Source organism: Mytilus edulis, chromosome 1 (genome assembly GCF_963676685.1).
Source record: "Mytilus edulis chromosome 1, xbMytEdul2.2, whole genome shotgun sequence".
Classification (NCBI taxonomy): domain Eukaryota; kingdom Metazoa; phylum Mollusca; class Bivalvia; order Mytilida; family Mytilidae; genus Mytilus; species Mytilus edulis.
In genome coordinates, this window is record NC_092344.1 from 67,433,654 (window position 1) to 67,451,562 (window position 17,909).

A 17,909-nucleotide genomic window follows, 5' to 3' on the forward strand; every position below is an offset into this window, starting at 1 on the left:
TAAAGCCATGTTAAATAAAGTATGTGATTTAAACATGAATAGTTTATTAAAAGTTGCAAGTGTGAGCCCTTCATTTGATATTTGTACAAACCTCCGGCACTTTTGGTGTTGTCACAACTTGGATCTGTGTACTTCCCACAGTGGTATTTTTGCTTTCCTTATTAACAAGTTGTAAATGTTTAACTATTTTAGGTGGTGGAGGATCGAGTGTGCTACTGATGTCTGCTCTTACTGCTTCCGCATTACGGATTCCTTTATTATACTTCTTCACTGCAACTGTTGACGAGTGACCTGTCCTTTCCTGTATAAATTCTTCTTGGTAACCTTGTTTAAACATTTTAGCTGCCATGGTTGCTTTGACTGAATGATTAGTGTAATATCCCTTGTAGCCAGCCTGTTTCATCATTTTTGAGATTAAATTATCTAACATGTTTTTCCCTAGAGGACATCTTGAAAATACTAATCTACTCTTATTTATCGGTAAGCCAACGAAATCTCGTGAAGGACGAAACCAGAATATATCGTTTACTTTAGGAATTATCAAAACGTATGTTTCCAGCATATTATAATAAGTACGAGGATTGTCCTCACATTTATATTGTTTAACTGGTTTGTATTTCTTGGATGAGACAATTCTGGAGGTGAATTGAACATATTTCCCCGTTTCATCTTCTCCAAATGAAAACTGACTAACACGCAGCTTCCACAGCTCGTATGATGGTCCAACACAGAAAACTTTACAAGTGTAAAAGTACACTGCATATAACAAACCCCAAGACATATCAAGACTGAACACTCCCTTATCCCACAGAACTTGCTCTTGTTGGTCTGTTATCATTTGAGCCTGCTTTTTTTTTACTCCAATACCCTGTTTTATCAATTCAATACATCGTTCATCTAAAGCTTTATGAAATTTAGAAAACTCTTTCTTTGTGGAATCGAACAAGCTTAAGTTAGTCCAACCTGACCGTCTGAAAATGCGCTGAAATCCAGCTATTAATGACCTAATTGAATTCGGAGGATAAGGAGCACCAGCACTGTTCCTCACTTCATGTATAAATTTAACCAGTAAATCATTCAATTCTTCCTCTGTCACATTTTTGAACACACTGTGAAGTAAAGGTACAGGTTTGCAATCTGGATCTACATTAGCCTTGTTTCTAGCTTTTGCCCAATCGTTCCAAGTGTTATTTGCCCAGTTATTATTTTTCAAGGTGTTCCCTGGAACAGACGAGTTACTTGGCTCAATATCAGTGTCCACGGCAATGTTTTTTGATGTTGACGTATTGTCTACATTGTCAGCTGCAAAAGCTTTATTTACATCAGGATCTCTGCCTCCTAGAAAATTATATCTATCAACAGGAGCCTTTTCAGAGGGTTCATTTGCTAGAGAAGTCACACTTTCAATACAGAATGGTCCTTGGGCTTGGTTTATGATTTCAGTAGGTATAGCTTCTCTGTTATATAATGAGTTTTCAGGACCCCTAGCAGAGGTAATATTTTGATGAATTACATTGGAAGTCTTATCAGTGGTGATTTCACCTGGATTTTCTTTTGAATAGATTTCAATGTCAGTAATTTCTATTGGCTCTTTTTTAATTTTCTTAACCAAAGCTTCTGAGTTGGTTCCTATATCTCTTTCTCTTTTCCTTCTATTACTTTTTTCTAATGATGATGGAATATTTGAACTGCTTGTAACATTACAATTTAATACATTGTTACTGGTGCTTTTTGTCCAATTTGTACTGGCCATAGCTGATTCATCATTCTCACAATTTGCCTGAAAATCGTGTCTTTCTGAATCTTTTTCCATTAATTCGGTTTTTGTATATGTCGAACCTTCTTCATTTGAATTGCATGAATTTTGAGAAGAATTTGGTTTTGGTAAAATTGGTTTAAGCTGCTGCAAAACAGGTTTCTGTTGTGGTTTCATTTCTGATACTTTTTTAATCATAATTTCATCAGCTATATCCTTTTTACGGGCTGTATAAGCTGTTTTAGCTACATAAAGCATTTTCACATCAATCCATCTTAATGCTTCTTTACTTCCCTCTTCAAGCATTGATATTATTTTTGACATATAATCCCATGAATAGGTTTTTCCATTTTCATCGACCAAATCAAAAGCAAATTCAAACACTAGTTCGAGTAACTGTTTTTTACTCCTAACACATTTAGTCAGTTCCGTAAAACTTGTGCAGGTTAAACCTTTACTTGCCAGATGTTTTTGTTTACTTATAGCCCATTTTTTCCAATGAGTTAAAGCCTTATCCATCCAGTTTCCTTTTGAGTCAATTTCTGTTAGTTCCTTATTGAAAAGGTGTGTTTGAGTGTCTGTAACGTCACATGATTCTTTACCACTTTGATCATTCACCATACAAGCATTTGTCACTAAACCTGTAGGATACACTTGTCCTGAATATAGGTTTGTATTTGCAATAGCTTCAGTTGAAGTAACACTACCCTGCTTTTCATATTCTGGGTCTAATACTTCAGTTTTAATATTTATAGTATTTTCGATTTCCGATGTTGAGGGAATATTTCCATGCAGTTTGCTAACTGGTTCAGACTTGATATGAGTAATAATTTGTCTCTGAGATGGATTATCAGATGAATTTATATTAAGAACTGGTGAAATTTGACCAATTTTAACAGAAAGATTTGCATTGTTTACATCAGTTGAAAGTGGGTGTCCTAGATTTTGACCTGTAACCATTGGCTGCACCTGAAACAGCTGCTGTCCCACTTGGACATATGTACCTTGAACTGCTTGTTGTCCTTGAATCACATGTTGCAAATTACCTTGAGATGGGAAACCCTGAATAAATGGCTGACTTTGTAGAAAAGGTTGTATTTGACTTGAACTTGATAATCTGCTGGGCAGCTGTGTTGGAAGAAATGTTTGTGATGGCTGATTATACGGTCTTAAGTCTAACTGTATCCCTGAGGTGGAAGGTTGGACCTGTTCAGTCTGTTTGTGTACCTCACTTTCTCCTTGTTGAACCACTGGTTTATATAGCACATACATTATGTGGTTATTTTTAGATTTAGTTCAGCTAAGTCAATGTCAATTAGCACTTACAATACACATTTAAAATTCAATGTCTTCTGTTAAAAGTGCACTAAATAATCCCAAAAGAAAGAATGTTTTCAATTTCCACTGTGGTTAGCCCAGGTATTGATTTTTGTGTCCTATGATTAGTAGTGTGTAATTTTACTTGTATCATGAAATAGTGATGGCATGGTGTAAATTGTAAACATGGTTTGTTTTCCTTACCTGTGAATGTGGAAGATCACTTATCAGTATAAAACTTAGGTATGAATATTTTAAGACAGTTTGTAGGGTTTATTGTAAAAGATTCTTATTCTACTTTATATAACAATATAAAAAAAACAAATGTTTGATTAATAAATTCCATTGAAAAACACACGAAAATCAATTTTATACTTTTATTGCCATACTAATAAACAATACTATTGTTTATTAGTATTGTGTATTAGTATGGCAATAAAAGTATTTGATTTGTTAAACAATTTTAAGAGATGACACCCAATAATCCAATTATTAAAATGTTCATTTATCCTAATAATTTTTCAGAATATCTCACTAGTTCACCATTAGTTAAATCAATGATTTGTATAGTAATAGTATACAAATCATTGGTTAATTAGTAAACTTATAAACTGTTCATGATCAGGGGTTCCTAATTCATAAAAGTTGCCATCATTTACAGTATGCCACAAAAACTGTCATAAATCTTCTCAATGTATTTAATATGTGGGGCTTCAATTGGGTTAATATCATGTTTATTCAATTTTAATCATTTACTCAAGTATTTTCAGTGCATATTAGAAAATATATTTCATAAGTACAATGTATGAAATCTAAAAATAGGATTATTACTTATAAATAAGTTAACAGAAATAAACAATAAATAAAACAAACATGTACATTGTCATTTGACAAGCAATACTGTATGTAAATACTGTATAGGAATTTGTTTTCATAAGATTTTTAATAGCTGCTTAGAAAAAAACTCTGTCATGGAATTTGTATACAATGAAGCATCTACCAAAACCAAATCTTCCACCTCCTCTTTATCAAAATACTGGATCCACATGTATACACTTTCAGAGGTTAGTTAAACTCTCACATAAAATGATGTTTTTACTTGCAGAATATGATATTGTTGCTGCATTTAAAATATGATGCAGTTAATACAAGAAGAACATTAAATAATCAAAGTGAATGGACACATTGCCCTTATTTTGAACTTTTAAAATATGGTTTATATGAAGCAGACATGTTTTTGACAGTGTTTATTCAATGCAGAACTTTGTCTCCATTTTGTCTATAATTGTAGCACAGATATATTTCAACATTTGCAACATTTGCATTACAGTCTACAATTTCAGATAATAATTTAGATGATCAAAAAATTAATATGACAAATATGATTATCAACATGACAAATATAACTTTTTTTTTATTGAATATCTGAGTATACATATCTGATTACAGCTGTTGTCCATTTGTTTGATGTATTTGAGCTTTTGATTTTGTCATTTGATTCAGATTAGGGACTTTCTGGTCCGAGTACACAGTTATTTTGTAGTGCACTTCTTTTAGACAATAAATCAAAATTAAAAATCCCACCTGCGCTTTCTCAATTATATTTTTACAGTGTGTTGTACTTCTTTTGGGACAAATTATATCAAAATTATAGAAAACTTCATCGGCTCTAACTCAAAATATGGACAATTTTATGTTAAGGGGGTCTTGAAATCTTTTGACAGCTTCTGAAGTGATAATTTTTTACCTTTTTTCAGCTGGACCTACATGTAATCACTTCTTTACATTAATATTTAAGACCCAATTTTTTTTACAGTGTCATTTCACCCCCTACTTGCTATATGAGGCATAAAACATGGAGAAATAAATTTGGAAGGGGTATAAAACAAAAAATTGGCAAGTAACCCACTGTCCACACTAAGGGCTATATTCGTGGACAACAAAAATCAAAGGACGATAACTGTGTACTCGGACGTAATATCTGTTTTGAATTTTTTATGCACATCTGTACTTTTTTGTTTGTTGGTTGGTGTTATACGAAACAAGTGACCAATAATTGTAATGTAAAGGAAATGCATGCAAATAATCTGATAATGATCTATACAAAGTCCTGGTCTGTGCAAGTTTTTTTTACATTACTTGTTGGTCCAGAACTTTGGCTGTGTTGGAAAATTGGAGTATAGGAAGACAATTCAATAGCAGTACCTTTCTAACATGTTCTAAGATTTTGATAAAATAAGGGTTTTCTTCAACAGAAGCCTACATTTGTATGTACACATGTTTTACATGTTTTATAGTAAAACTAAGTATATAAAACATACATTTGTACTTGAATTTTTTGTTATATTTGATGTGACTGTCAGCAACCTACAAAATGTTTACTACATTTTTGTATTTCATGGATTCATGATGGAAGATTAAGAGGAAGCAATTGATAGATTGATCACTAACCTTTGACAGGATTTGTTTTACACCACTGAAATCTGTATATATATATATAGCTCAACACAGAGTTAAACTTACAATTTTTAGTATATTTACATATGCTACATGATTTTTAGGTGTATTATTATCATTTATAAGTATGTGCCAAAAATTACTAGCACTAAGCCAGGGACTGGTAAAACTTGGTCATGTTGGTTGTAGATTTATAATAAAACTGTTCAAGTAATTGATTTATATTTTCTTTGAATTAGTCAACAGTTTTTGACTAAAAGGTATCAAAGTTTTCAAAACAAACGTAGATATGATTACTGCTAGTATTAATTAATTATATATATACATATCATTTGTACAATAATATATAGCTTGAACAAATTTATTTCTCCATAAACAGTGAATAATGTGACATTTAAAGATCTGCATTTGAGATGTATCTTCCATTACATTTTTTTAACCCCAAGGGTGACAGGAGTATAGAAATATGGTCACTTGGTCTTTTCCCCACCGACAGTAAAACGCTTGCCGAAGTGGGGCGTCCGTTTGGCTGTGCGGGATGTATCAAGTTCGCAGTCACGTCCAGTCAGAAGGGGGACGTTAAATCTGATGCCTCGTGTAAAGAAAGTGCCACGCTCTTTGCACGTTAAGAACCCTTGTAACAACTCTTTGAGGGGTCCGTAGGTGGCCTGTTGCAAGGCAAAATTTCTGTCCCTATTCAATATACCCTCTTTTCCAGTGGTTGTTCAAATTTCTCCGACCATCATCCCAGATGGCCTCTATTGTATCAACCTACCTATTGTATTTATTGTGAACTTGTTCTCGTCCTGAATATGCATGAAATATTTGCCACTGGACGTTAAGCAACCAACAATATATGTGGTGGTGTTTAACGACCTTGACTGGCCTTTCAGCCCTCGCACGGTCAACCAACAATCAATCAATCCATTACATTTATTAGACAATTATCAGTAATTTAGCATCTACATGTCTCTAGCTGATCATTGAATACAGTGGATCTCTGAACAAAAAAGCAGACTACCAATGCAATAACATTATGACAAAGCAATTACTAATTCTGCCCTATATATATACATGTATATCAATTCTGTATACATGTAATTTTTGTACATGCATATCAGTCCATAAAATACTAGCACAAATTACAGGTTGAGAACCGTAATCAGGAAATAATTTATTTCGGAAAACAATTAACAATTTTATATACATGTATCTTATTAATATTCCATGCAAGTCCCCAACTTCATATTATAACATATAACATGTAATTAGTGTATGCATGCTTGCATGTGCCTTTCACATTTTTTTCTGTTTTTTTGTGTCAATTGTAGTAAATTGCTTTTCCTTTTGTTTTGTAACTGATTTAATTTCAATAAAATGAAAGTTAGTACATTTATGGACATCTGTATTTATATTCAAGCACTTTTTTTTCTCTTCTAAGTTCTTGTGTCTGCTACATTTGTCATTTCATATTTTCTTTCCATCATTTGGCTATTTATTAAATAATAATAAATAGCCATATTGGCGGATCCCCCACCCCCCTTTGTCCTTGGTTGGGAACCCCCCTTTTTAAAATGGCTGGATCCGCCCCTGAGCCAAATGATGATTTAGAAAATATGAAATGACAAATGTAGCCACACAAGAGAGATTATTTGGTCTACTTGCGGACCAACCTAATAACAACCTACACAATACAACTCAAAGCATGGATATGCAGTACATGTATTACTTTTACATTTACAAGCACAATGCTTAATGTACTGATTTACCCTGTACATCTTAAAATGTTTATTTGTAACCCCTGGTTGTTTAAGATTATTTCTCATTACAAATAAAATTGATTCCTGTGCCTTTATAAGAGGATAACAATATCAAAATCTGTTATATCAACTGTATCAATAATAACATTAGTATTACCCTATGTGGGCTGAATCTATCAACATCATCAATAACCTGTGACATTATCCCATTATTATTACATGTAAATAGAAGTTTATAATTTGAATCCAATTCAGCTATGTTTGACAAGTACTTGAGAAATAAGTACATATGTAAATATGGTTGATGAAGGCAACTGCATGGCACCAAAGTTCATTGATCCTACATGTATTTTTTGTACATGTAAATACATATTTGTACAATTGATTCTAGTTATTTGCATATCCTATTTGTCAGATTAAATTATGCAATTAACTACATTAAAGGATTGTTCCTTTAAAAATACGAATTACATTCAACTGACTGCTGTATACATGTAGCAAAGATCACAATTTACTACATGTATATTAGCAGCCATTTGCACCCTTGGCAAGATGATTAGATAAAAGATGATGATAGATGGCTGTTTAATGACAAGTTACAAAAATGTAAACACAATGGATTAGAGAAAATCCAGTTACCCTGAAGGAAGCTATGTATAGCTAGCTATTGTAGCCCAGTTTTTATGATTAAATCACTGTGCTTATTCACAATAGGCATGGCCCATATGCATTCAAAATAACTATTGGTCTATAATAATATTTTTTCAGGTTGCAGTTTTATTCATCAATTCAAACTGATCTAACGAAGAAAAAAATAGCCCAAAGTAAAATGTTGTTAATATATCTATACATGTTTATTATCATGCAAAAAAATATTTTTTTGTAGTTGAAATAAGTTTTTATTTAATACAAGTATGGATGTAGACACCAGATTTTTCTTAACTTTTTCACTTCAGGGTACACAGATAAATTCTTTTCTTTTCTAGTCATGCGTAAAATAACAGGGTTAAACAGTATCATTTATTATCACCTTTCTAACAACCTAATCTTTACCAAATCTTTCATGGCCCACTGATCTAAATGATCTAAACACGCAATTTTGAAAATTGATATAACAGAAGTCAAAAATGTGGTTATGGACTTTGTATCAAAAGGAAATGATGCACAATGAATCAAAGTCATTTCAATATTATGAAAAGGAAATTTATATTAATGTCCAACATTATAGGGACATAATTATATAATTAATAACATGTACAGCAAAGACAAATATTGATGGAAAATAAAATCATTAGGATGAAATATATATTCTTACATGTATAATACAGGTTGACTTCTTAAAATGTTTGGTAGCAACAAAGTACAAATATTGACATGATGAATGAGTGATTGAGCAACATAAATGTACATGCACATTTTGTGCATCTACAATGTCCATCCATGTGCATTTTGTATTACAGTTATGCATTTTGTATTATACAGAGTCAGTTGCGCTTAAACTGACTTGGATGAACACAGACACTGACTCTAATTCATGTAATTGTGGCGCTGATGTACATGTGTACCTTTGGATTTTTAGTTCCACTCATGATTTTTTGCACAAACCAATAAGTTTTTAGATTGAATGAGAGTAGTTTGACAAATAATTCTGAATCTGACAGTATCATTTTAAGTACATGTAACTACATTGTAATCTACACAATAAGTTTTTAGATTGAATGAGAGTAGTTTGACAAATAATTCTGAATCTGACAGTATCATTTTAAGTACATGTAACTACATTGTAATCTACACAATAAGTTTTTAGATTGAATGAGAGTAGTTTGACAAATAATTCTGAATCTGACAGTATCATTTTAAGTACATGTAACTACATTGTAATCTACACAATAAGTTTTTAGATTGAATGAGAGTAGTTTGACAAATAATTCTGAATCTGACAGTATCATTTTAAGTACATGTAACTACATTGTAATCTACAAGTACATGTAAATGATGTACAACTATATAATATATACAAATAATTACAAATGTAATTAATTTTGTAAACTTTACCTACATGTACATGTAAATGTACATGTACAATGTATGCATTGTCACAGGCATATGTACCCTCCCTTTTCCTTTTCCATTTTGTTATTGTTTACATGTATATTAAGTTCTTTATCATTTTAACTTATAACCATCCATGTAATTCAATTCCAAACAAATTTTCAACCACAATTAATTAAAGCTTTTCTTTTTTTCACTTTACAACCACCATACTGGACAAACAAGGAAAACACTAGATGCTCATGAGAAAAACACTGAATGTCCATGGCCATGTTACAATAAGATGGGTGATTAAAAACAGTACGAATCAATTAATATACATGTACAAATGTATCAAGCATCAAAGCCTAGCTAGGGTTATAATGCATTATAAAATAAAACTAAGTTAACTTACTTTTAATTCAGCTTGTGCCACTTTTAACTGTTCATTCATTAAGCAATACTTTGCATTTTCTTCCTTCCGAAGTGCTCTTTCTTTCTTTAATTCAGGACTCCAAAATGTTTTAATGCTATTCATACTTGAACTTAATTTATCTTTGTACGAGTCTACTTCTTGCTGCATTTTTGCACAATCCTTATTTAAATCTGCTATTTGTGACTGTAACTCTAGAATTAATCCATCTCTAAACGTTCTAATTTCCTGTGAATTATACACCTGGTTTGAATTTGTGTACTCAGGTCTTTCTGAAGATCGGGACCTTCCAATGTGATTGTTATGATCACGTTCTAAAGATCTAGCTCCCATATGTGGATATTCCTTGTCTATAGATTTATCACGATTAAAAGAGGATGAAAGAGTATGCCAATCTCTACCAATCAACTGTTTTGATGGATCATTATGAACTGGCATTGCCAGTCTTGCAAACTGTCTATCTAACGACTGGTCTCCAATTAACATAGGACTTTGCTCGAACTCATATCTGTCACTTAAATTTCCTATGTTCCCATGACTTCCAGGTGGACTTTCAAAATTGTATTTACCACCACTTGCTGGCATGCGTGGTTGTGTGCTGTAGCCATCGTGCATTATGTATCTGTACGGTGAGTAATCTGGTGGTTGAGCATCAGAAATATTTGTATGACTAGGTGAGGTATTGGCATTGTGAGTAGGAGACATTGAATTGTCTTTTGAACTGCTAGAACTTTTTCTGTTTTTTCTGCCTGAAAATATGTTTTTGGGCAGAGAAGAGCTCAAGAAACCCCCTTTTTCATTGTTCGGCTTTTCCTTTGAAGGACTGGATTGCAAGGACTTAGGTCCCTTACTGCTCTTTCTTTTAAACATTTTGAGGTTTGTTATCTGACAAATTAAATTAATTCTATAGATGTGTTTCGTCTGACGTAAACATTTTGTAAAATGAGTTCATGATTACCTCAACGATACCATTGACGGACCACAGCACAGACCAAACTTGGCAAAAAGCATCACTTATCTTTCATCTATCTCGTGTATAGCAACATCTTCGATATCATAACGGTTACAGAAGATACAAATCTGTTATATCTTCATCTTAGGGTAATTTAGATACTCGAAAAATAACGAAAATATATCAAAATCAACTAAACTTTATAAGTTTCAGCTGCTGAGCCGAAGATGTCTCGCTGCAAGTAATTTATGCGCCCCCTACTTCCGTTGTAAACAAATTAATATTTGCCAGATTTACAAAAGTGATTTTGTAAAAAACGAATTTCGAATTTCAATATTTATCATACTAACGAGCTACAGGTTTTAAATTACAAAGCAATGAATTTTAAAACAAAGTGAAGACAAAACTTCTATTAGTACTATAGCTTGTGTCTCGAGGCTACGCAAGTTATATACTTAAAATCGCATTTAATTGTAAATTCAATGTACACAACACAAACATGAAATTATTCTGTAAACCATGTTTCAACCAATAATTCAAAGCAAAGAAAACAATAGTATCTGCATAAATAAGTACCGTAAGTGAGTTATATTTTACTTGTCCCCATTGAAAAAAGTGCTATATCCAGCAGCTACTCAGAGTTACAAAGATTTGTACAGTAAGTTACTTCAACTTGATAATTACCTGATATATTATAACTCTTTCAAATTTAATTCCGTTTATATACTGCACTGCGTGTATTCCCCGCTTTATTATCTGTTCAGTGATATTTGTATATACCAAAATTATTAGTAAAGGTTATTTTAACAATGTTGTAATTAGATCTTTGAATATTGTTTTTATTGGCACAAATATCGATTTTGTCATCAGCAAATAACACATAACTGTATTCTTTTCAAATGTTTTTTTTTGTGTATTGATACACAAGCCATTTACGTTCTTTTTCAGTATATCCATATGTCAGTCCTTATATAACACTATACATATTTATCAAAAGGTTTAAATCCTAGCTATCCTACTGCCTGTCGATACGTTTATTTTGTCACTGCACACAGGTCATGTCTTCCATGACTGTCCATGACATTAAAACACTAAATCTCTGGGCCAGGGGTGTTTTAGTTGATTTACATGTATGATTTTTCATTGACTTTTAATTAGCTTTCAGAAACTGCCAAAAAAAATCCGATGACTAGGGTTGTTTGTTTAGCCGAGGTTCTAAAGCTGTGAAAAGGCTGTGCCGGTAAGAAGAGAATAAAAAAACAGCCATTTATTTTGAAATTTTGACAATTGAGATTAAACCATGTACATAACATTTATTACCACAGTGAATATAACTTCTGGGCACATTTTATTTTAATGGCATACAAGATTGGAATATGTTGCCAATTAATGTTAAAAAAATAAAGAAAATAAAGAAATTAAAAATTAGCGTCAAAGAGCACTTGACCAAAAGTTATAGTGCGGCTTCACCAGACTCCTTTTTATATTATTAATCATATTTTTATATAAATTATTTTTATATGAATTTTTATGTCATATTAATTTGTGTGTTATCTTTTTTTGTATATCGAAACTATAAGCCGTTTACATGAAGGGACTCCATTGGAAACAAGCTTTATAGCTTTCATGGGTTGTCCCTGATAAGGGCGCACTACGTTTGCGCGCATTTGGGGATTAAAATGTTTTACGTTTGCGCGCAGCTTTCGGATTACATTTGCGCGCATTCATTTTACAGGTAAACTTAGGTAAAAATATAAATAAAAATTAAATTAAATTGTAATTGACTATATATTTTTTTTATTTTCATAATAAATCAGCAAATTTTTTCATACACTTAAGGATACTGCACTCATAAAAATGCCATTATATTTAACCATATATGTGTTAGTATTGTATTTATATATCGTATATATTGTGTATTGTAATTATAAATATGCTTGATATTTTATTGAATAAAATATTATAATTATTATTATTTTTGTGGAGCGTAAAACTGCAATTTGTTATTTCGATCTCTGCAGTAAGATTCATTTGTATAATTTGAATAGAAATCATGAGAAAGTTAAAAACAAAATTGTTGTCTCTGATAGAGAGTTGTCTCAGTGGCACTAATACCACATCTTCTTATTTGTATGTAGACCGTATTAAATTACTCAACTTCCGTGCATGTGACAAATAAGTGAGTTGATAGAGCCTTGATAATTTTTGTTTATAATCCTTTCATGCGGTTCCATTTGTTAAGTCAAAGTTTAAAATGATTTTGTTGTAGTTAATTCGCTTTTTAAAAATCAGTTATTACTTTTCACCTTCGAGGACAGAGCACGTTCGTTAACGTTACTGCATCATGTAACAGGAATATATCGGCGAATTGGTGTACGGGAAGACAATAAATGTATTTCAATAACAGTACATTTATGTAGATTTTGATCATATGAAAATTATTTTCTTTAACAAGAGAGTTCACGTACACTTGTTTTAAAATACAATGACTTTGGGATGACAAATTAAGTAAAAAAAACAAAATAAAAAGTAATCAAAAGCAGGGATCGCAATTCGCACTAGCATAGTAGTCCCCCGTCAATCAAAACATTATAAAATGATGGTATATTTTGAACAACATGGGATTTTTATTTTTTATCTTACCACAGGTGCTCAATGAGGAATAGACCTCCCATTTTCTAAAATTTTGTTATAAATTCCCGACCGTGCAAGACCCCTATTGATAGCCCGGCAAGGTCGTTAAACACCACTAGAAGTAGTTTTTGTCGAGCCTTCGAATTTTGTCGCAGAAAACTCGATATAGGGATAGTGATCCGGCGGCGGTAGCGGTTACGGCGTTAACCAACTTCTTAAAGTTTTATATTTTAGAAGGTGGAAGACTTGGATGCTTCATACTTTGTATATGGATGCCTCATGTTACGAAGTTTCCCGAAATTCCGTAAGTCACAGGTCCAATGTCCTTGACCTCATTTTCATGGTTCAGTGACTACTTGAAAAAAAAATTAGTATTTTTTTGTAATGTTAAATTCTCTCGTATTATAAGTAATAGGATAACTATATTTGGTATGTGCGTACCTTGACCTCGACCTCATTTTATGGACCAGCGAACAAGCCTGAACGTTAAGTTTTGGTGGTCAAGTCCATATCTCAGATACTATAGTAATAGGTCTAGTATATTCGGTGTATAAAAGGACTGTAAGGTGTACATATTAAACTGGCAGGTGTCATCTGACCTTGACCTCATTTTCATGGTTCAGTGGTTATAGTTAATGTTTTGTGTTTTGGTCTGTTTTTCTTATCTTGTATACATTAGGTCTACTATATTTGGTGTATGAAATGATTGTAAGGTGAACATGTCTAGCTGGCAGGTGTCATCTGACCTTGACCTCATTTTCATGGCTCAGTGGTCAAAGTTAAGTTTTTGAGTTTTGGTCTTTTTTTTTCTAATACTATATGCAATAGGTCAACTATATTTGGTGCATGGAAATATTTTATGATCTATATGTCAATCGCTCAGATTTTATTTAATCTTGACCTCATTTCACGGTTCATTGCTCAATGTTAATTTTTTGTGTTTTGGTCTTTTTTCTTAAACTACTAGTATAAGCAATAGCCTAGGTCAACCATATTTGTTGTATGGAAGAATTGCTAGCTGTACATGCCTGCCTGGCATGGTTCATCTGACCTTGACCTCATTTTCATGGTTCATTGCTCAATGTTTAGTTTTCTTAGTTAATGTTAAGTTTATGTGACAGTTGTAATAAAGCTTTATATTTAGGACTATTTAGACATTTCAGTGTGTGCACTCTTGTTAATATCTCAGAAATGATTTGGAAAAATAAAACAAGTTTTTATATGACACCCTTCTTATGATATCTCATCCTTGCTTTCTCTACACTTTGACCAATGATTACTTGCGCAGTAAACATCAGTATGTTGATGGTTTTCTAAAACTGTAAAAGACTTGAAGTAGGCTATCATCGGATCCGCATGACTATGATATCACTGAGACATATTATATTATTCTCTGATGATATATAGCAGTACACCAAATAAAAACTATCGAAAAGAGCATCATAAAAACACGTTGTTTAAGTGAAAATATTGATAAATATGTACAAAAATTCATAATATATAGAAAAGGGGTTGTCTATTTTCTATATATCTCTAACCCCCTGTGATTGTTTTTGGATTTGAACCATTAAATTATCGAAATTTTGATCTTTTAGGCTAAACATATGGATATATATTTGTTTTATGACAACTGGAGTTAAACAAGTTTGAAGTGAGGGCCCTCATGGGGTTTTTGATTATGTGATTACTTGGCCGTTTTTTTAATGATTATTTGATTATTAAGCCAAATATTTCATGATTATTTGATTACCTAGGACTGTATTTTTAGTTTATGATTATTTGATTACTAAAGATAAGCAAATATTTAATGATTATGTGATTATATTGGCAAAAAAATGGTGATTATGTGATTACTAGGACCCCCCCATGAGGGGCCTCTGAAGTGCTAACCCTCCCTAACCTGGGACAGTAGCCAGTGTGGATAGTGATGGAGACAAATGTACTGTTTATGTTATAATGCGCGATAATTCGTTTTATTTTATTTAATGCGTAAAAAGGTCTAGGCAAAAATGATTGGACAACTCCGACACAATGCGCGAAATTCAACTTCCTGTGGTTAAAAACATCACAACAATCATCAGAAAGAAGCTGATATCTTGAAATCGTACATGCAATGGAGCACAAACCTGCCTGTTTTGGACAGGTTGGAAAACAAGATTGAACAATAAAAGAGCAGAACATTGCTTTATTGAAATATCCACAATAACGAGACCTAAACTTTTATATTTTTTTGTTGTCCGTGAACATGGCGAAGTTCATAAAAAATGATTTATGATGCATAATTGATGGGAACTTTTAAAATGTTATATATAGTTTTTTCGTTTCACTTTTTCACCTAACTCATTGCTTACTAGTTTTCTTATTGTTAAAGGCCATGCAGTAACCTAATGTTCATTAGATGTTAATTCCTGTGTCAGTTGAATCCGGGTCCGTCCGCCCTGATTCTGGTTCGCCCTAGTTTCTGTTCGCTCTAATACCTGTTCGCCCCAAGTCCGTTCGCCCTGATTTTATTTTTTAGTATAGTGTTGCGTTGTGTGTATATCTCGGTGTATATAATTGAATGTGTTGAAGTCAGTCTACAATTTGGCCGAATATTTACGATGTATCTGCTATCATGTTGTTTATACCTGTATGACTATTTCAATAGTTTATTTTACAATGTTATATGTAAAATACTGTATGTTGTATCAATCATATATGTTATGTCATGTGTATATGCCCCCCTGGGGACCTAATTTGGAAAATAAAATTTATCTTATCTTATCTTATCTTATCTTATCTATAGCTAGCTGCTACTAGGACTAGGTTATAAGTTTCTGTACATTTCAGGACTACAAGATATTGTGACTTCAAGGTATTGCCTTGAGGACTAAGTTTGTATCTGTGTGTTATTACATTACTAGGAAATTTAAGTTTCTGTGAATTTAAGCACTACATTGTATTTTTAAATGTAAAACAACATTGAACACTTGTCATCAGTGTTTTTACCCATCCAAGCTGACTATTTTATTTGAGAAAAATGTTATTATTTTCATTATTAATCCATCAAAGACAATTCATATAACAATCAGTGATATCAAAGATTTCAAATGATACCTTATCAGCAATCAAAATTAAATCAATAGTAATTAAAAGTAATTTTGAAATAAAGTGTAACAATGCAGCCAAGAATTTTATTTAATTGATATAAATTTGGCAAGTATTCGATATTCAACTTTTAATAGATATACATAAATTTCAATATATATATATATATTTCGTTCATTAATGTAACATATACATATCATAAATGAATATAGGGCGAACGAACCCAGGGCGAACGGACTATCAGGGCGAACAAACTCAGTGCGAACGAACCTAGGGCGAACATGTAATCAGGGCGAACGATCCCGATACCGTGTCAGTTGATCTCTTGTGTAGAGCTGTCTTAAATTATTTGGCAGTCATACACTACCACATCTTCTTTTTTATATTTCACAAAATGTGGTGTGGACACAGACATAATATGAGGCAGGCATTATCTGTTAAATTATTTTTTTCAAATCCAATTTCCCGTTTCATACACATGTCTTGGTAGTAATTTGTGATTTCCGTGTGAATCTTTTAAGAATTTACATTGTACCAATGTATGCTTTGTAAAGAAAATGATATTGAAACATTTTAACAGATAATACAGATACTGACCTTATTTTTCATTTGACTTCTTGGGATGATCGTGAATCCAGTTACAGTCATCAGCTTTGCCCCAGTGTTTCTAGAGGCTTGGGGCTACAATTTTGACAATCCACATTCCCCAACATTTTCATTTTTCTGACTGTATGTGCTTATATGTCCTTATATAACATTTTGCAATTTCTTAAACAGGAACAAAATTGGGCAAGTGTTTTTTTTTTTCAGACAATTTTGTATCATGGTCACTTGCTGAAATGTCAAGTCGTTTAAAAAAGTTAGTCATATGAAACGAGTGACAGGTGAAAAATAATGTTATTCCAATTCTTTAACCAATGCATACAAACATCAGAAACTTAGTCTTCTGTGCACGATTTTATCATTTTTTTCGCATAAATTTCATATAATCGTCAATTTTTTTTTCAATCGGTCAGTGTTGTGAAAATATGGCAGGTAATTAAAGTTCGTGTTTTGAAGCCAAAGTTTAACGATTGTCACCTGTTTGTCAACAATCAACAAAAAAAGCATGGACATTGAGCATGTGTTTAACATGTACAATAAGATAATAGTTTATTTTAAGGACATCCATGCGTATTGCGATCACCGGATTTTTACGAGATGGGTCACACTGAGGTCACTTTGCATACGGAAAATATGTCTGGGAATTGCTTCGGAAAGAAGCAATTAAAATAAAGTAAACTTCTTCTAAATATGAACAAATTAAAGAATTTTCTTCAGTCTCAGAAAAAAGTATATGTACACAAGTTTTATAATGAAAACTATTTATTGAGTTATAAAAAAAACATATATGTATTATTTTTTTTAATTTGAGGTTTCTTATGACTTTAATGCCAAACACTTCAATTTAATTGAAATACAGACAACATCAAAATTTATAAT

General features: G+C 32.2%; 2 protein-coding genes across 6 annotated transcripts in view; one reads left to right on the plus strand and one right to left on the minus strand.

Annotated features, from left to right (window-relative positions):
* The window catches only part of LOC139487784 (ERC protein 2-like), a 54,155-nt gene extending 43,175 nt beyond the window's left edge, over positions 1–10,980 (minus strand). For 3 of the 5 annotated variants that reach the window (XM_071272886.1, XM_071272895.1, XM_071272878.1), the window contains exon 1: positions 92–3,229. In XM_071272886.1, the coding sequence (XP_071128987.1) occupies positions 92–3,028 (2,937 nt within the window). In that variant the 5' untranslated portion in view covers positions 3,029–3,229. Of the gene's footprint in view, positions 1–91; positions 3,242–9,736 lie in introns of those variants that run through there. The other 2 variants (XM_071272902.1, XM_071272868.1) reach the window with 2 other exon arrangements.
* Positions 10,981–15,344: 4,364 nt separating this feature from the next.
* The window catches only part of LOC139529013 (fibulin-2-like), a 33,326-nt gene continuing 30,761 nt past the window's right edge, over positions 15,345–17,909 (plus strand). The window contains exon 1 of the mRNA XM_071325283.1: positions 15,345–15,483. Within this exon, the coding sequence (XP_071181384.1) occupies positions 15,454–15,483 (30 nt within the window). The 5' untranslated portion in view covers positions 15,345–15,453. The remainder of the gene's footprint in view (positions 15,484–17,909) is intronic.